General features: G+C 42.7%; 1 protein-coding gene across 5 annotated transcripts in view; it reads right to left on the reverse strand.

The window, feature by feature from the left end:
- The window catches only part of SPHKAP (SPHK1 interactor, AKAP domain containing), a 103,907-nt gene that overhangs the window by 66,854 nt on the left and 16,625 nt on the right, over positions 1-20,428 (reverse strand). For all 5 annotated transcript variants that reach the window (XM_050963976.1, XM_050963978.1, XM_050963977.1 and 2 more), the window contains exon 2: positions 8,820-8,922. In XM_050963976.1, the coding sequence (XP_050819933.1) occupies positions 8,820-8,903 (84 nt within the window). In that variant the 5' untranslated portion in view covers positions 8,904-8,922. The remainder of the gene's footprint in view (positions 1-8,819; positions 8,923-20,428) is intronic.

Below are 20,428 nucleotides of genomic sequence, written 5' to 3' on the forward strand. Positions count from 1 at the left end.
AAGATACAAAAAAATTAAAAACAATGTATCTTATGTAATAGGTCGTAGAATTCTTCCACTTTCACAACTTCTAGTCCTCAGGAACTAAAGTTCCAACTCCTGTCAGAGATACTCTCCTGTGCATCAGAAATTGCCTCTTTGAGCTTAAACATTCCAGCAAGAGATAAACTGACATACTTTCATTTTGAATTTCCTTTAAAATCATGGCTAATGCTATTAATCACTTTGGGTTTTTCTTCCCCATAACATAGCCCCTCTTTCAGAGCCTAGGGGACAGTGTGTGGAACTTGGGAGTCAGAAGTCTGATGGTGCCCTGCCACAGACTTGGTGAGAGATCTTGGGCCAGTTATTTTAACTTTCCATACACCAGTATCCCCATCTGTATATACATAAGCATTGAATAAGAGCTATTCCTATTCTTTAACAATAGCCAGTGCTCCCCTGTCTTGCCTTCTAACAAGATTCTAATTAGGGCTTTAAGATATATTCCTCCTCTTCCCTCACCTACCCCCCCCCCCAAACTTCCCCAAGGATGGCTTCCCACCTTCATTGACAAAAGAGTTGTGGCTTGTGGCAACATTTATTAATTTAATAACCCAAAAAAGTGAGCTGGGGACTCAAAGCTCTACTCCTACCCAATCCTCTGCTACTGGGTCACTACATGCTTCTTCCATCTCCTTTTAGGGAACCCTGTTTTAAGTGAAAGCACATGCTGATCATAGGTAATGCTCCTGAATTAATGCTTGAAAAGGTCACGTTAGGCTGAAGGGTATAGACAAGATGGGTCAGGATGAGTTCAGGTGTCTACTGAAATTGTCTAGTCAAGGAGTTTATTCAACTACATTCAACTTGTTTGTTTTTATAATTCTTTTCATGACAGAATTTGGGGATGAGGCTGTGTAATGGATGTTCCCCCCCTCCCAGGCAGAGCAGGTTATTAGGACAATTAACTTGATAGGCTGCATGTGGGAGAGCCAAATGAAGCCCATATGTGCAGGGGCAGGCAGAGTTTGTATACAGCTGGCAAGCTGAGAACAGAAGAGGGTTGTAGGGAAAATAGGCTGTAATTGCTTTTTGGAAGAAGGGATTTGTGCTTGGTTACAGAGCCTGGCAAGAAAATCAAAGAATAGTTTTACAGTGACTCCCTAGAAGTGTGTTTTGGCTTGTAAACTCAGAGAAGGGAAGGAGCCTGGGGAAATAGCTGGAACCCAGAATAATGGCATAGGACCTGGCCTGGAAGCAGAAGACTAGAACAGCATAAAGACAGCTGACCCAGTGGGATTTTGATACCCCCAAAGAAGAAAACTTTAGTGACCTGGCTGGAGGGACCTCCATGGCTTGTGAGGAGGGAGGCAGCTGACCTGAATGGTGAGTCCCCAGAAGCAGTCACAAGGAGACACCCAGCAGTGAGTGAGCTCTGACCGGGTAGAAGGGAGACACCATCACATGAGAGGTTGGTTTGAAAGTAAACTCAGAACTCTTCTCCTCAGGCTGGCTATGAGCAAATAGCATCAGTGGGATGATCTCACTTAGCAAGATTCTGCCCTCTGATACGCATAGCTCCCACTGGAGTTGTATGCATGTATCTAAGTGCAGAATTTAGCCCAGGCTTTGGAAGTGCAGAGAAGGGTACAACATGCAGGTGCTTTTGTCCACTTCTAGAACTAGTTTCAAAGAGTAAGTCTCCCTCCTGTTGGAGGAGGAGTCCTGAGATCACAGCTGTTAGTCAGGCAGTTTGGATTGCATGAGGGTGAGGGGAAGAGGCTGACCAGAATAAAGTTTTGGGTGAAATACTGATAAACTGTTTGAGCTTGCTTCTCATTTGCTACAGATCATGATGCTAGCTGGCGTCTCTTACAAGTGACATTTTCAGCACATATGCTTCTCATCTGATTCTTTCCTCCTTGCTTTCTGTCTATTAGAAGATTTGCTGTTCTTTTTGGTTTCAATGGTTTGCTCTTGTTTTGTATAATGCTTAATGCAATGCCTTCAATTCACAGATGCAGCTGATTCTAACTGTTTGGTACTGCATCTGGGGAAGTGGACAAGGTGGCTTGAAGCTACCTTTTTGCTTCCTGGATTCTTGAGTCATCTGATGATGAGTTCAGCCCCCAGTGTAGTTGACAGCAGCCAAATGGCTGTTCTAAGCTATACTTCACACTAGTGGTCTCAAAGGCCTGTTCTGGCAGCTGCGCACAGCTAAGGTGCAGCAGCATTCTGGCTACCTTCCCAGGGCTGGCCCACAACATTTTGGTCCCTCAGGCCACACTGCTTCCAGCAGCTCCCATTGGCCCGGAACAGCGATCCGCGGCCAGTGGGAGCTGTGATCGGCTGGACCTGCAGACGGGGCAGGTAAACACACCGGCCTGGCCTGCCAGGGGCTTTCCCTACAAAGTGGTGACCCCTGTTTGAGAAACCCTGATCTAGCACTTGGTTAAAGAATTCAACTTTGAATTGTTGTTTGGGGTCTCTTATGGGATTATCCCATGCCTCGTAATCAAAATGTCATCTTCTTCAATGACTCTCTTGTATTCTTGAATGGATGGGAAAATAGCTTCAGTGTGAAGTTCCTCTGCCAACCTCTGTGCACTCTTCAGAATGTTTTGAAGTCCCTCAAGACTCTAGGTATGATTTTGCTTTGTCCAGTTGTTCCATTGTTCCAGATATATCAAGGTCAACACCTTGGAGTCTCTTGCTTACGTTTATTTCAAACAGTATGTCATGCCACAATGCTAAGCCACACAGAAATTTGAAGTTCTGTATGTTTCTGCTGATTCCATTTCCCTCTGCCACTATTTGCCCATGAACAGTTCCTGTCATAGCATTGTCCTCCATAATGGCAACTATGGCATCATCTATTGTCCCAATCTGGTAGGCTTTATCGCCTCCACTTGACTTTCCCATCGTGTGGCACTCAGTGGTTTCAATGTCAGAGAGGATGTTGCTTCAAAATTTGCCATCGAGTTGAGGCAGAGAAAAATACACAGATGCTTTGAATTACATTAAAAAAAAAAATCAGCCTCACTAGAAGCTGATGCTGCATGATTGACCAGCAAGTTTAATGAATGAGAAATGCATGGGACAAAAAAAGCTTGAGGGTTTAACTCTCGGATCCGAGTCTGCTCTCTGTTGGCACCATTATCATAGCCCTGACCTCTCATGTCAGCTATTGCAATTCCTGTATCTTCCAGCTTTTTAGGAAGCACATTTGTCATAGCAGCTCCTGTAGTATCATCAATGTCAATACATTCTAGAAAATGCTCTCTGACAGTCACCATTGCAGGGACATTTTCACTAGGTTCCGTTTTTATTATAAAACGCACCATTAAAGTCATTTGTTTGGTATGGCTGATGTCAGGTGTGCAGTCCAGAATAACCAAGTAATATCTTGCTGACTTCAGATATGCCACAATCTTCTGTTTGACTTTTGTTGTCTATAACTCTATGATCTCATTTTGAATTGTTTTTCCAAAGTAATGGTGTGTATACATGTCTTGGGTGGTGATTCTCTTAGATGCTCCTGGAGTACAGCATCAAACTCAGCCATCAGCTCCACAATTTTAAGGAAGTTTCCATTGTTTGGCGCACACAGCTGATCTGAAGTGCCACATAGTGCTGGGTTTTGGGTAGCATGCATTCTCACAATGGCAATGAGCCTTTTCAGAACATTTTGCCAATAAAGAGACTCTGATGCAATCTTCTCTTGATGCTGATCATCTATGGTGGCCTTTAAACTCAGTCTCATCTCAAGCTCTTTCTACCTAAGGAATGCTCTCCGGTGACTTGCTGCCTTCTCATGGCATGCCAGATCTCTAGCCAGATTCGTCCAGTCCTTTGTTCCCATAGAACCCAATGTGGCTGGAACATTAGACTGGAAGAGTTTGCAACAAAAACAGTATGGAGCATTCTGGGTATCTGAGTACATAAGCCATGGCCTCTCCACTTTGTCACCATTGAGGATTTCATGCCAGTAATGTGTTGGATGGAAACTTCATGTTCCCCAAAAGAAAATGAAAATAGAAGTTTTTTTCACTTACTGTGACCCATGCAGTACAAGGAAGTCCCTCAGGCTACTGCTCAAGTGGGTCCACGGTCCTGGATCATCTAGACTTAAGGAACTAAACTCGGCAGCAGCTGTTTCTTGCACCTCCACCACACTCTTCTCTGATCTACACTTTTCTTAGGAACGTGCATGGTTACACCTGTTTGAGATGGAGATATGTATGCTGCAGTAGCTGCCAGGTCATCTGCACTCTGACTAACTGGAAGATCAGGCATCTCCTCACCACTCTCATCCTCTCTGGGGCTGGGAAGGCTCACTGTGAACATTTGTGTCTATGTATCTCAGGAGAGCTCCTTCCTGCTTAGATAGAAAAGCTTCCTTTGCTTGTTTGCTTTTTTTTCTGAATGCTGCCCCAGAGGGGCATTTTCTTCTTTCACTCATGACTGTTCTGTGCCAGCTATAGTGGCTCTCCTCACTCAATTGAAGAGGACAAGCAAGCAGGCTGGTAGCAGGGCCTGACTGAGGGAAGATATCCATGTCTCAAGGGCCTAACTGGCTCCTACTACTTCAGTTGACTGCCTGTTCTCCTCAAGTGGGTTCAGCGAAGCAGCAGGAAACAGGAAGCTCCCTGAGAAGCTTGTGTTAATCAGTCCAGGCTCCTGGGGGTGCTAGAGAGGTACATAAGAGGCTCCTCCTCCTCCCTCTCCCTGCGGCTCCTGCTGCTTTCTGTTATTCCCTCTTCCCTTTTCTTCTGCCTGCCTATAATGTCTCTTGTGCCCTCCTTCCTCCAGCATAGCACTCCACCATCTCTGTGCATCTAGAGCAGAGAGAATACATATGCACCAGCAGCAGACACAATTTTCTACACTCTGGGTCCTAGTGGTGCCCACCCTGTCTGGCACCTGCGGCGGCTGCCTCAGTTTGCCTCACGATAAGGCCAGTCCTGTACGCTCCCAACATAGCTGCTATGGCTTGGATCCGGCCAGCATACTGCTCATTTTTTGTCACCCTCAAGCAGTACAAAGGTCTATCTATTTTGTGTCACCCGTGCCTGCCTGCTGTAGCACTCTGCTCCTATTTAATGGTGGCTAGGCCAGCTAGAGATTGTTGAGCCTGATACAGCTTGGCTAAGAGATGTCTTTGAGCTCAGGCAACAGAGGCTCATGCATTAAGCTCCAGAGGTCCGGGGTTTGATCCCAGCTGATGATGATCAAGGTCTGTCAGAATTACACATGCATGACCTCAGTGTTTTGACCTTATCATTATAATGAGTGGGTAGTTCAGGTCAAGTGTGTGTGTGTGTGGGGATTATGCCATTAAAAAGTGAGAATGTTAATAGTTTCTCCATAAGAAATAACCATCTGGTCTGAAGTACCACAAGCTCAGTTCACCCTGTTTCTCCACTCCCACTCCAAATCCATGCCTGGATGTTCCCTGTCCTACATCGAAGGGGGCTCTGCCTTTTTTTATGGCATCTCACTCTGGAAAATCTTTCAATGTTGAGGAAAGAGGTGGAGACTGGGCAGGCCAGGGGAAGGAGTGGGCCCATTGTCCCCTCTGCAACCTGTTGAAATTAGTAGAAAAGAGAGTAGCGTCTGGGGCTATGTTATCTCTTCCAAGGAGATGAAGGAACTAGGGGTCAGAGTTGATGTGGAGGCACAGGGGCCTCTATGCAGATGCCCTGGTCCTCCCATAGATCTGAGTGATGTGAGGGTAGGAGAAGATGCCAGTCTGTGGGGAGGATCATGGAAGTTGCTAGAGACTCTTCCTTAGGATTGGGGCAAGCTATGCCACATAAGAACAACATGGGGCAATCTTGGCAACAGAATCCTTGTGGATATCTCCTCACTCAGAACTCCCCTCCTATTGTTTTTTCTGTGGAAAGGGATAATCTGGACCATTGTGTGGTATCTAAGGGTAATGGTGACAGTAATTAGTACATATCTATGTACATACTACGTAGAGAGAGAAAATGCATGAACAGTTGGACTTCTTGATAACTAGAAGTTAAAGGTCATCACATGACGTTGGAAAGGCCACTTTCCCTTCATTTGCAAGGAATATCTCATGTTTGTCCTAGGATGTCAATGTCCCATGATAATTTATCACTATGCTGACAATATATGGTCAAAGTCTCTTGTATTTACCAGAATCTTATTTAATTTTTGAGGATATAATCTTCTTCCAGCCAACATGTGGCTGTGAGGATAAAGAATATCAGCCACTTGTGTATTAATTTGCAGGATCAGGTCCTACATGGCACTAGTTAGTTTTTCAAATTTAATTTGGACACATCTGCTTCTCAAACTGGTAGCTCTAGCAGTGTATTTGAATATATGTTTGTGAAGAAGCACCAATTCATTATATCTGTTGCAAAGTACATTTAGTTGCAATATAGCAAACTTACACACCTGTAATGAGTAATGTGAACTTGTACAATGTTTCCAGACATTCAGTACATTCTATACTGTCCATTTCAAAATAGATTCTCCCTTCTCTAAAATCTTGTAGACTTCTTCATACTCAGAATGATTACATATTGAATCAAATTTTGCTCAAGTTCCTCTGACGTACATCCATATAATATTTTGCTGAGGTCCAGGAAGTTACTTTAGACTTACAACTGTAGCTTGAAGCAGAATTTGATTCATACGGCATACTTATGTGTAGCAGCTGCATGCACCACACTGTTGTATATTGGGTGCTCAGTGGAAATCATACTTTAAATAATTCAGGATGAATCTGCATCGTGTATTAAATGTGAAATCAGCAGTAATTCACAGCTGTAAAAAGTTTTCCACTTGCATCTAGACTTAACTGTCAGCATTACTCAGTGTGTGGTGAATCCATGAACTAAATCACCTTCTAGCACAATGTGGCATGGAAAAGTCACTCCTTCTCAAAGGAAGAACACTAAACTTCACACAAGTTCAACAGTTTCCTGCTCTCTGAGACATTTAATATACATTAAATCTAACTATAACAGATACAACATTGAGGTTCTGCTCTACAAACAAGACATCTTCATGTTTATGCCTAATCATCTTAATTGCTTTGGTTAATTACCACTCATCAAAAAGATATGAAAGAGGCACATGCAGAATAAGATGAGACATCAAGGGGCACATCTCTTGCATTCATTAGATTGGGCTGTGAAGTAATAGGCAGCATGAGATGCTACCTAACTGTAGCTGTACTTGATAGAAATAGCTCTTCGAACTTGCAAATGAATCAGCTGGAATGCTTAAATCATTCCCTGCCAGTGGGAGACCAAGGAGCCTCCAATCCAACAGCAATTATAGATCTTAATTTAAACTTACTTTTAACAAACATAGTAGAAAAGAGAAGGTGATAGACTGAGCTGATGGTTTTTGTGTGGCTAAAAGCATACAGAAAGAATGTTGAAGTATCATGTAACAATTCTTCAAATGTGCCCAAAATGTTTTGCTGTTGGCAAAATGCAGAAGTAAATTGCTTGATTTTGATTGTCATATTTTACTATTAAAACCTTAACTGTAAGGGTCCAGGCAGCTGGAACAGCTCTGAGTTACTGGTGTGGTGTCCTCCTTTAAAACTCTTTAAAGTTAACCTGGTGTTTGTGAAGGTTCAAGGTTGACTCACCCCAAGGGTGACATCTTCTGTATAGGTACAGTTGGCTACATGATCCTCCCCTCACTAACCTGCCAGCGTGCCACAACCTGATGTGAAGCAGCTGCCTCTGGCAGGTGTAAATAGAGAATCATGGGGTACCAATGTCACTAAACATTTTTCTCCCTATGAAAATATTGAAATGAGGAGAAATACAGGAAGTACCTGTCAGGTTCCAGTTACACTGGTGTTTTTGCTTCCTTTTCTTAAAAGCAAATAAGCACTCTCCTGAATAAACAAAACATTTCAGTTCACTCTTAAGTGTGGCTTTTAGCTACTGCCTCCAGCTGAAGTGCACTAGAACTTCCCCAGTGAAAGCAATGGCTGTGGGTAGGGCTAGTTGAGCTTTCTGACCAAAATAGAATTTGACAAATGATTTTTTTTTTCAGTAAATTTCAGTCTGGGGTAAAAAATTATAAGTTTTTGGTTTTTCAAAAAAAGTGACCTTTTTGAGGTGGGGATTCATTTAAAAAAAAAATCTGAGAACTTTGCTAAATTTCCTGTGGGGAAAAATAACTGTGTGTGTTTTTGTTTGTATGTTTGTTTGTTCGTTTGTTTGTTTTTTGGACTAGCTCTAATATTATGCCTCTGCTTAGCACAACTTCTCGTAGCGCTCCCCAGAGCACTCCTGCCTGATGCAAAATGGGAGCAGAGCTGTGCCCCTCCCTCTCCTGCACCTCTTCAAAGATTCTGCTAGTTCTCCCCCTCTTCTGCTCCTACATGAGAGACAGCCACAACCTTGCCCTGTAGGAAGTAAGTTTTGAAGTTCTCTAGCGGCATATTCTCAGTCACGGTGAAATAAGTGTACATATAAATGTCCTGCCTTGCTCCTAATAGAGTGTGTGTATACTCTATCACACTGTTTCTAGTCCAAACTTACATAATTAAACATAAACCTTAGTCTAAGCTTTTCCCTGACTGTAGCAGTTCCTAGGGTTGTCTCCCTTGTCCCTTTTGCCTCAAAATAACACTCACTCTTTTATGATCTTGGACAAAACTGCAAAATACCCAGACCATTAAGATTTTAATATTAATGTTTCCATATCATTGACTTTGTATTGTGCATCAGTTGATTTTTATAATCCCTATTAAGGCATGAGTTAAAAGCAGAGCTTCACTGTTGGTTAGATCTGCCTTGGAAAATAAAATAAGCTTAGAGAGAAGTTACCTTCTTACATGCTGTGACAGAGCTCCCCAAACTGCTTTCTGAACTGTCTGTGCCGCTGACTTGGTGCTCTGAGACTTCATACATCAGTGGGGATTCAAAGTTGCTGAAGAAAGAGAACAACAACAACAAAAATCCTTCCAATGACTCATCTACATAAATACATGAAACGATGCCAAAAATACAGCTCAATTTAAAGAAATGCATCTTAACTCAAATTGCACCAACCTCTCTGCACTTTCCCTGGCTGATGTTACCATTCTGTTGATTACCCCAATTTTCCCATTTTTGGAGGACTACCCTATAATGAATACAAAATAGCAGACTGCTGCCTTTTAAGGACTAGAATATAGCACTTAGCTGGACTCAGTTACGTCTACCTGTCTTTAATAATATACTAAAATGTGGTGCTGGTGTCTTTTTTTTCTTAAGCAAGCAGTCTTGAGCAGTAAATGACATCCTCACTATGTTAATTGAGCTTGGTAGACAGTAGTATAAAAGAAAATTCATACTATACTTCATCCTCACTATTACCTTCCTGGGATCTGAGTTGAATAATAGTCATTAAAGCAAAAAGAAAACAGTGGGAGAGACTGAACTCAAAAGCCCAGGCAGAGTAGCTTTATAATCGCAGACTAAGACAATGCACACATCCCCTATATTGCATGTTGTGTGCGTGCTGCTGAATTGTACTTATCCTTCACATCTGCATCTTCCTCTTGTGAAGTCATGCAAATCAGACTTCCAGTCACAGTATTTATACATGCAGCTGACACCAATCCTAAAGCACTGCTTTTGGATTAGCTTAATTATTTCTTATAAAACAAAGACTGCTAACTAAATAATTAATAATCAAATTACAGCAAGGTAAATTCAGTTAAATAAGCCTGCCTCTCTACACATGACTTCAGAGTCCCTAAAGATCATTCAGCACCAAAGGCCCATTCCTGCAAACATTATTCGCCATAGTAAGCATTACACTTTGTATTAAGTGTCCCATTCCACCTGGTTATAAGTGTGTGTTTGCAGAACTAGGCCCTAAATTATCATTACTTCAGTATTAATGATAAACTTAATCTAAGTGTCGTATGTTTTCAGGTTATTGCCTAGTGAATTCAGCACAGTTCAGTACCCTTTAAAAGCTGTGCATCCAATTTCCTGAGAAGCAAGCTGAAAGTTTATCCCATATAGAATACAGAAAATCTTCAAAACGGAGAACTTGATCCTGCATTCCTTACACATCCAAAACTCTGGACTAAGTCAAGGCACAGTCAAATAATGCAAATCCTAAATTTGTGGCACACCATCTCATAGGTTAAAGAGAGTCCTGAGTTTGTTTTCTCAGAATAATATTTACATGTTTTACTTCATATAGTGTAGGGCCAGATGCTGCTGCTACTCGGTGTGAGTAAGTACAAGTAACTTATTCTGCAAATAGGGACTTGCAGTCAGTAGAACTATTTGTTGAGTGAGGTCCTGGACCTACTCAGTTAGTGTAAGGGTATCAGAAGCTGATCCATAATTAATAAAAAAATGTATTTAAAATAGCTAATTAAGAAAATTTAAGGCTAAAGTAACTTTTAATAAATGTATTTATTGCATGGAAGTACAGTGCATTAACAGAGATGCAGTAAAGGCACAAATATCCTTAAATAGCGAAGTTCACCTGACATGCATGATCACTACACCTGTGATGGGGAAGACTGTCCACTTAAGGATAGTGGTGTGTGGGGGGAGCCCACCTCATCATGTGGCATGGCCCTTTTAAGATTTTTGGAGGCTCTGATTTACACAAACACTTAAGATATAAGAGGTACTTTTGCAGAAGATGTGGTCCTGGGAATAAATAGTGTTTTGGGAGAAAGTCAGTTACTGTTTCTTTAAGGGACCGGACCAGGAGCCTTGCATAGTGGGCAGGACAAGGATTCCTCTCTCACCTGAGCAATTGTGGATGAGCTGGGAGAAGAGAACTAACAGGTATGCTGCCTCCTCCCACATACCAGGGCAGTCACCTGCAGGAGAAGGCTGTCTGCTGAACCCACCAAGGACTAACTGGGGAGAAGGGACTACCTGAAAGAGAAGCTAGCTGAGGCCTTACAGCTGACATAAGTTACAACCCAGCTCCAAGGAGAACTTGGGACTCCCAGCTGGCGGAGGGAACACAGTGACTGTTTAAAGTAAATCCCAGCTCCAGGAAGGGGGCTGGGCGGCATCCTGAACAGGGACAAGGAAGTTGACCAGGACACTCTTATATGGACTCAGTGGATATGAACTAGGGTGACTAACGAAGCAAGTTTCACTCTATAGCAAGACTTAATAAATGAGAGCTCATGAAGTAGATGCATGTTTTGAACCAGTGTAGTCTGGAAAATTGAGCAGAATATCAGGAGGTGCTGAGCACAATGCTACTGCTGGGGTGTACTGGAGGGAAATGCCCCTTTCCCTTTTTACACCACCATTTAATGTTCTCAATCTTCAGCCTTTTCTTCACCTGTCTACAGCTATTGGTCCTTTGCATATATTAAACACTCCAACATCTGTAGTCAACTTCCTTGGAATTTAGCAAGGAAAAAATTACATTATTATAGGGGACATCTATGTAACTCAAGACAAACTATGGGATGGATTCTGATCTTACTCCAGTTTTACATCAGTGGATCCCCATTAAAGTCAGTGGAATCACTCTGGTTTCTCAGTTTTGTTAGTTAAATCAGTGAGATTCTGATAACTATCTCAGGCCCAAATAATGGATAATTAAAGCCACACTTGTACCGTACTTGTACAATGTTCGTTTTGACTTTCCATTTTATCTCATGTCATACTGATGGCAAACCAAATGCATGTGGATATGACTCCCTCCACTTCTTCAAATGGATAGAGACTGTGCATTTAACGCTATTTTAATTTCTCTATTCTTAATTTAACTGTATAACCTCATTCTTTAGTTCTGTAAAGAATTTTGGGGTGAAGTTTGGATAAAAGACTTTACTAAACCAGGTTTTCTCTGCATGTATATATGGGCATATTTGTGCATGTAAACTGGTCTCTACTCTTAAATCCTGATCTTAATCCTCAGTTTATCTATCTAATATGTTTGCAACTGTATTGCCTCTTATTATAGGCTATGTGCCATTTTCACAGTCTAGAACTCAGGTTCAAGTCAAAGTCTGAACTTCAGGTATGAGTGCAAGAGCATCTATATGTTCACCTTTTTAACTGAGGTAACTGTGGGGCTTATGTACAGCTTAACACAAGAGGGAGCTGATGCACTGATATAATCTGTTATGTATGTTCTACATGTAATCAGGAACGTTGTGGTGGGTTCATGTGTGGAGTCTAAAAATCAACGTGACCAGAAACCAAAGAGTTTATTGGTCTTGATGTTCTACTTCTCCATTTGTAAAATGTATAGGTGGAAAACTAGTCCAGGAGTTATATTTATGGCATAGTAACAAATCTGTTCCCTTTGAATATATGATCAGGTCATTGTCATGTATAGTACACAACAACAGTCTCTTCAACCACATAAAGCAAAAGATCTCCAACATTTTCCAGAAGAAAACAGGGTTACAGTGAAAGGGAAAATATCTTCAAGTACAAATATGGAAAGGCTTGCTGGAGCTGTGTTGAGTGAAATAGAATGCCACTGTGTGTTATGAATTATATCAAACAGAACAGGCTACACCACAGACTGAAGTTCAGTGACTTGGAGCACTTGTCATTGAGGTCACTGGAGACTGAGAGCTAAATTCTAATGTCAGACACTCAGAAGCTTATAGCTGTGAATCTTGTAAGACTGGCTACTTTGTGCACATGGGACAGCATAGCAGTGATTTTAGGAGACCTCTGACAGTATACATGGGAGTACTTGAGAATGAACATGAAGCTGAAAGTGCTGAAGAGTCTATGTTCTCGGTCTCCAGAGGTATTAGAACAGAACACTTACTCCTATGTTGTATATGGCATGCAGCTTGATTCTAAAGTTGTGTAAGTGTTAGGCATAAGTAGGGCCCTACTACATTCATGGTCCATTTTGGTCAATTACAATTTTTAAAGTCTTATGACTGAATTTCATAACTTCAGCTATTAAAATATGAAACTTCACGATGTTGTAACTAGGGGTCCTGACCCAAAAGGCAGTATAAGGGGTTGAAAGACTATTGTAGGGGAGGTCCTGGTATCGCCACCCTTACTTCTGTGCTACTACTGCCAGCAGTGCTGCCTTCAGAGTTGGGTGCCTGGAGAGCAGTGGCTGCTGGCCAGGAGCCCAGCTCTGAAGGTAGCACCACCATCAGCAGCAGCACAGAAGTAAGGGTGGCGCAGTATAGTATTGCAACCCTTACTTCTGCTCTGCTACCTGCAGAGCTGAGCCCTTTCTGACCCAGCAGCTGCCACTCTCTGGCTGCCCAGGTCTGAAGGCAGCAGTGCAGAAGGTTGCATGGTATGGTATTACCACTCTTATTTCTGCGCTGCTACAGGCGCGGCACTGCTTTCAGAGCTGGGTGCCTGGCCAGCAACCGCTGCTCTCCAGCCACCCAGCTCTGAAGGCAGCACAGAAGGGCAGCAATACCATAACCCACTTACAATAACTTTGCTACCTCCCCTCCCTGCCCCCAACCCTTTTGTGTCAGGACTCCTGGTTTGAGAAATGCTGGTGCAATCTGTAATGTGTAGGGTAAATGTACACACGTGACCAGATTTCACAGTCCATGATGCATTTTTCATGGTCCTGAATTTGGTAGGGCCCTAAGTATAAGTAACTCTGCTGAATCACTCATCCGGATTGGCCCGTTGCTGGAAAGAGGGATCGACTTATTTAAAGTGTGATCAAACATGGCAGCTATAACAAAGAAGGTTTGGCAAAAACTTCACAGGTTTCCAATGCCTAGTTTTCAGTAAACTTGTGAATGTGCATTTTGAATAAGGAAGACAATGACGACTAACTTTGTCCGTGTGCTACTAGATACACAGTTCACATCCCCACATTGGCTATAGCATTTGGCCCCATTTAGTCATGTGTGCACCTTCAGTGGAGTGTGTATGGGAAGCAGGTGCACATTAGCACATGCACATGTGAGGGCTCATTTTCAGTAAGCTGCTTCAGGTTAGGGCATCCCCTGTCAAAAAAAAAAAATGTAGAGCCTAAAAGAGTAATGAAACCAAAGTAAGTAAAACTTGCAAGAGTTCAGGTTTTGCTGAAACTCAGCCTCTGTTTCCTGAGGTTCACAAATCTTTCTTTCAATATGGGGTCAGATTGACACTACCCCACCTCCTCTGTCAGATTTCCTCATCCCTTAAAATTTTGAGCTGCTTGGTTTTTTGTTGTTGTTTGTTGGGGGTGGGGGTCTTCTTTTAATCCTATGGGCTCCCTTGTGAGCTTTACATCCCAACACACATCAGATGTCTTAAGGAAGCAGATGGCTGACACCCTCCTCAGGCTTTTCAGCTCTCCCACCTTAATTTTGTGGCAAAGCCAGCAGGACAGACCTATGTCTTTCCAGGAAAAATCTTCTGGGGCTTGTGTAGCTTGTCTGCCCTTCTCAGTTCTTCAGCAGTCGGCTCCAAAAGGGTTCTAAAAGCTTCCGCTGCAGCAGCCCAGTCACATTACCCCAGTTGGACTTTCTGTTCCATTCCCACTCTCATACTATGCTCATCAATGTGGCACTTGAGAGTTTAATTGAGGCCTTGAAAATTATGGCACCTTTAAATGACATCCTGTGCAGATTTAAACCAGGGCCTTTTACACTTGGTCACACGATGAGCTGGGTTGTTAAGAGGTTCAAATCCTAGCTCTAGCATGTATAGTTTCTCTCCTTTTGAACTGGAATCATATGCCCAAGAGGTGGTGCCTGAGAGCAGGCCTACTGGGAAATATGAGGCATCAATGGCTCAACATAAGGTTAGCTAGTAGGAGCAGTACTGTGCTGGGAAGATTTCTGAGATCAGTGGAAATATCAAAAGTGGTTCCCTGTTAAGAGGGAGCTGGACAAGGAACCTAGGAAAGGTTGTGTGAGGAAGAAGCCAAGAAAGGAGCAAGAGTAGCAGGCATTGTAGGATACTGAGTACAATGGTCATGGGGTTAGTGCAGAAAGCTGCCCATAACTTAAGGTTTCAATCCTGGGATTTTCAACAGAAGGGGGGCATGGGCCATGGGCCATCCTATGGAGCCATCTAGAGAGGTGGTGGAGGAGGACTGAAGAATGAATACTGAGCCCACAAAAGGGCTAAAAGGTTGGGTCTGTTTGGACACTTGCAGTATTGTCAATCCCAAGCATTCAAAAATCATAGGTTTGGCTTAAGTGATGAGACTCTAAAAACAATTTTATGATTTCTTTTATTTGCCTTCTGCTTTGACCCTGTAGGGTCACATTTTCCAAGCTTTTTTCTCTACAAGCATGAGGGCTAGAATTTGTTTAATGAAAGCTGAGATTCTCATGGTACTTCAAGAATCAGAGTGTGGAGTTTGAGGGGAAAATGCCGATTATGAAACTTGTGATTAAAATCACAAGTTAGCACCAGTGTTTTGTCCCAGGAAACTCTCTTGCTTTGGCTGGGTGACCATGTTACCAGCAAACTGCAAGTCTGCTAAACAGCCTGAGCAAAACTGAGGCAGCACCTGTATCTTGATGCCTCCTGGAGTAAGCTGCTGCTGCTACACACTTGGATTTAGAGCCCTTTTGGTCTACGATGACACACCCCAGACTGTGCAGTGTTAGAATTCCTCTTCCAGGAATTCTGCTGAGATGAAGTATGCTCACTGCTTACTGAACTGAAGCTGCAGTGCAACAATAAAATCAATAGGTATCTTGGGTCCTGTTGTAGAAGAATATGGGGGAGGAGAAGGATGTGTCAACCACTTTCCCACTGAAAGAAACTTCCTTTGATTTTGATGCTGGTGAAACTGGCTTTCTTGCAAGCTACCTTTAAAAATGAAGATAGGGGATTAACTCAAAGACACTAGAGGTGAGAAGAGGCAAGTCGTATGCTACTTCTCTCTCTGGAAGACATAAGGAGTATGTCAGGGGCTGCTTGTCTGCCACAAAAACCTTGCCCTATTTACTATGAATAATACTGTTATAAACACCATAATGCTTCCATTGAGAAGGCAAATAAACATCTCAGAAATTATAGCTACTTCCATGAGAACACAGGAAGCAATTGCAAGGAACGTAATAAAGTATATTCTTTTTTAAATTCTGGGCCAAAATGTGAAATGATTGCTTCTATTTTGCTGTATTGAATATGTCAAAAAGAGTGACCTTGAAGACTCAAGGCTTAATCAAAAAACACATCTGCTCCTAAAAATAACTGTCTTCCTTGCAGATTGGGCAGATGGTGCTACACATCACACACGAAGAGTAATTTAAAGAATTCCCCGAGTTATTGCTATAGAAAATTAATCTTGTGACACAGTATCAACAAACTTCAATTTTCTAACATCTTGATCTTCCAAAAACTCACTGATGATCAGTAATTGTTCCTATTTAAGGAACATGTTCAATAAATACTAAGTGCCCATTACAGTTCTTAATAGGATTAGTTCAATAAAAGCCTACTGCTTTTCATCTTTTCGTTATGATCCTTAATCTCAACACTTTGAACATACAAAAATGCTGATTCATGAAAGAAGGTAATCTTTGTTAAAGTAAGTGAACTGAATAAATGCAGTGAATCTTTTTAGTGCAATTAAATTCCAGCTATGCCCTACAACATTCCTAATGTTCTGTTGATGATGAAACTGAAGATTAGCAAAAATAGAGATAGTAAAAGAAGCTTGAATTAGAATTCCAAGCCAAGTAACTGTACCACACTGGAGGGCCAGCAGCCTCAAAACTCTGAGAAATGCTTATCAAAGTTTAGATAGTGTTTTGCAAATGCTTTGTAGGACAGGATTAGAATTCAAAATAATCTTGACAAACTGGAGAAATGGTCTGAAATAGGATTAAATTCAATATGGACAGATGCAAAATACTACTTAGGAAGGTATAATCAATTTCACAAATACAAACTAGGAAATAAATAACTGCATAGGAAGGAGTACTGTAGAAAAGGATCTGGAGGTTATAGTGGATCACAAACTAGATGAGTTAACAATGTAATACTGTTGCAAACGAAATGAACATCATCCTGAGATGTATTAACAGGAGTGTTGTAAGCAAGACACAAAAAGTAATTCTTCCACTCTACTAAACGCTGATAAGACCTCAATTGGAGTATTGTGTCCAGTTCTGGCCTGGTCTACACTATGTGTTTATCCGATTTTAGCAGCATTAAACTGATTTAATGCTGCACCCGTCCACACAACGAGGCCCTATCGATATAAAGGGCTCTTTAAACTGGTTTCTGTACTCCTCCCTGACGAGAGAGTAGCGCTGAAATCGTATCACCATATCGGATTAGGGTTAGTGTGGCCGCAAATAGACAGTATTGGCCTCTGGGCGGTATCCCACAGTGCACCACTGTGACCGCTCTGGAAAGCAATCTGAACTCGAATGCACTGGCCAGGTAGACAGGAAAAGCCCTGTGAACTTTTGAATTTCATTTCCTGTTTGCCCAGCGTGGAGCTCTGATCAGCACAGGTGGCGATGCAGTCCCAAATCCAAAAAGAGCTCCAGCATGGATCGTACGGGAGATACTGGATCTGATCGCTGTATAGGGAGACACATCTGTTCTATCAGAGCTCTGTTACAGAAGACGAAAAGCCAAAGCATTTGAAAAAAATCTCCAGGTTATGATACAGAGTCCACAACACAGTGCTGTATGACAAGCATAACGGAAAGCCAAAGAATCAAATGGATGCTCATGGAGAAAGGGAGTGGGGACGGAGGACTCCAGCTATCCTACAGTCCCCGCAGTCTCCGAAAAGCATTTGCATTCTTGGCTGAGCTCCGAATGCCTGTAGGGTCAAACACATTGTCCGGGGTGGTTCAGGGTATATCTCGTCAATTTACTCTCCCTCCCCCCCATGAAAGAAAAGGGGAAAAAATCGTTTGACTTTTTTCAATGTCACCGTATGTCTACTGCATGCTGCTGGTAGACATGGTGCTGGGGCAATGAACAGCAGCATCCTCTCCCCTCCCCTCCCTGGTGGCAGATGGTACAATATGACTGCTATCCATCAGCAGCAGCAGCAGCCTCAGGTGAGGTCAGCCAGGGGTGCCTGGGTAAAAATAGGAATGAATCCTGGTTATTCCTGGCAGATGGTACAGAATGGCTGGTAACGGTCCTCATCATAGCAACTGGGGCTGAACTCCATCAGCTCCCTCCCTTTCATGTCTAAAGAAAAGATTCTGTACTGCCTGGACTATCATAGCAGCAGGATAGTGTGCTCCTCTCCCCTCCACCGTTTAATGTCCTGCCTGGACTATCATAGCAGCTGGAGGCTGCCTCCCCCTCACTTTATCTCACTAAAAAGTCAGTGTTTCTTATTCCTGCATTCTTTATTACTTCATCACACAAATGGGGGGACCCTGCAACGGTAGCCCAGAAGAGTTGGGGGAGGAGAGAAGCAACAGGTGGGGTTGTTGCAGGGACACCCCCTAGAATGGCATGCAGCTCATCATTTCTGTGGGATCTGACACAGAGCAGCTGTGCTCTCTGGTTCTCTGATACACTGGTTCTCTAGTACACTTGCCCCATATTCTAGGCAGGACTGACTCTATTTTTAGATACAATATAAAGGAGGGAATGATCCCCCGGGGCATTTTTGTCTTTGTGCCCCGGCCAACCTAAGCAAAGGTCAGCCAGGAGCACCCATGACAGCAGCAGATGGTGCAGAACGATTGATAACTGTCATCTCATCGCCAATTTACAATGGCACAGCAGACGGTACAGAACGACTGGTAACCATCTCTGCTACCTTGCAAAGGCAAATGAATGCTGCAGTACCGCCTCTGTCAGCAGCATCCAGTACACATACGGTGACAGTGACAAAAGGCAAAACGGGCTCCACGGTTGTCATGCTATGGCATCTGCCAGTGCAATCCAGGGAAAAAGGGCGCAAAATGATTGTCTGCCGTTGCTTTCATGGAGGAAGGAATGAGTGACGACATTTATCCAGAATCACCCGCAACACTGTTTTTGCACCACCATGCATTGGGATCTCAACCCAGAATTCCAATGGGTGGGAGTGACTGCGGGAACTATGGGATAGCTATGGGATAGCTACCCACAGTGCAACGCTCCAGAAATCGATGCTAGCCTTGGTACATGGATGCACACCACTGAATTATTGTGCTTTGTGTGGCTGCGTGCACTCGACTTTATACAATCTGTTTTACAAAACCTGTTTATGTAAAATCGGAATAATCCTGTAGTGCAGACGTACCCTCTGGGAACTACACTTCAGGAAAAATGTGGACAAACTGGAGAAAGTCCAGAAAAGAGCACAAAAATGATGAAAGGTCTAGGAAACATGACCACAAAAGAAACAAAAAATTAAATTGGGCTTGTTTAGTCTGGAGAAGAGAAGATTAAGGGAGGACAGGATAACAGACCTGAAGACTGTAAAAGGTTGTTATAAAGATGAGGGTGATCAACTGTTGTCCTGTCCTCAGTGGCTAAGGAGCAGTAGTAATTGGCTCAAATTTCAGCAAGAGCGATTTAAGTTGCATATTAGGAAAAACTTCCTCATTGTAAGGATAGTTAAGTACAGGAACAAATTACCTAGGGAGGCTGTGGAATCTGTCATTGGAGGTTTGAAGAATAGGTTAGACAAACACCTGTCAGAGGGGGTCAAGATAATATTTAGCTCTGCCTCGGTACAGGGGACTGCACTAGATATATTGAGGTCCCTCCCAATCCTATATTTCTGATTTCTACACTTAATTCAAAATTCATCAAAACATTGGAAGCTTTTGTCCACTGTTTTACTCATCATTCCACCTATCCTCCTAACCTAAACTTCCCCTGAGCCCTGCCACCTGATCAGCACACACAATCCCCTGCCCTCAACCCTGATGACTCCGATTAGCCTTTTATGCTTCCTTATGCCTGTCTTTTCCTTCCTGACACCTACTATAGACCATCAAATCAGGAAGAGGAGGTAGATAAGGTAGTTCCAGAAGAAATAACAGAAATATCCAACACACAAGAGCTGGTACTAATAGGGGACTTTTTAACTACCTAGATGTCTGTTGGAAAAGTAATACAGCAAAACACAAAATCTCCATTAAGTTTTTGGAATTTACTGGGTCAACTTTTTGTTCCAGAAAGTGGAGGAAGTAATGTGGGGACAGCCATTTTAGACTTGAGTCTGGCTAACAGGAAGGAATGCTTAGTGAACCTGAAGGTGGAAAGCAATTTGGGTGAAAGTGATCATGACATGCATCCGACAAAGTGGGTATTCACCCACGAAAGCTCATGCTCCAATATGTCTATTAGTCTATAAGATGCCACAGGACTCTTTGCTGCTATGATAGATTTTAAGATTCTAAGAGAAAGAAAGAGTGAGAGCAGCTGAATAAAGACCAGGGGCTTCAGCTATGCAGACTTTGCCTACCAGGTCTCTCAGTTTAAGGTCCCATGGGAAGCAAATCTAAGAGAAAATGTAGTCAAGAAGATTACACTAAAGGCAACTGCAAACTATTCCGGAAAGCTTGGAAGAATAGTAA

Source organism: Gopherus flavomarginatus, chromosome 8 (genome assembly GCF_025201925.1).
Source record: "Gopherus flavomarginatus isolate rGopFla2 chromosome 8, rGopFla2.mat.asm, whole genome shotgun sequence".
Lineage (NCBI taxonomy): Eukaryota > Metazoa > Chordata > Testudines > Testudinidae > Gopherus > Gopherus flavomarginatus.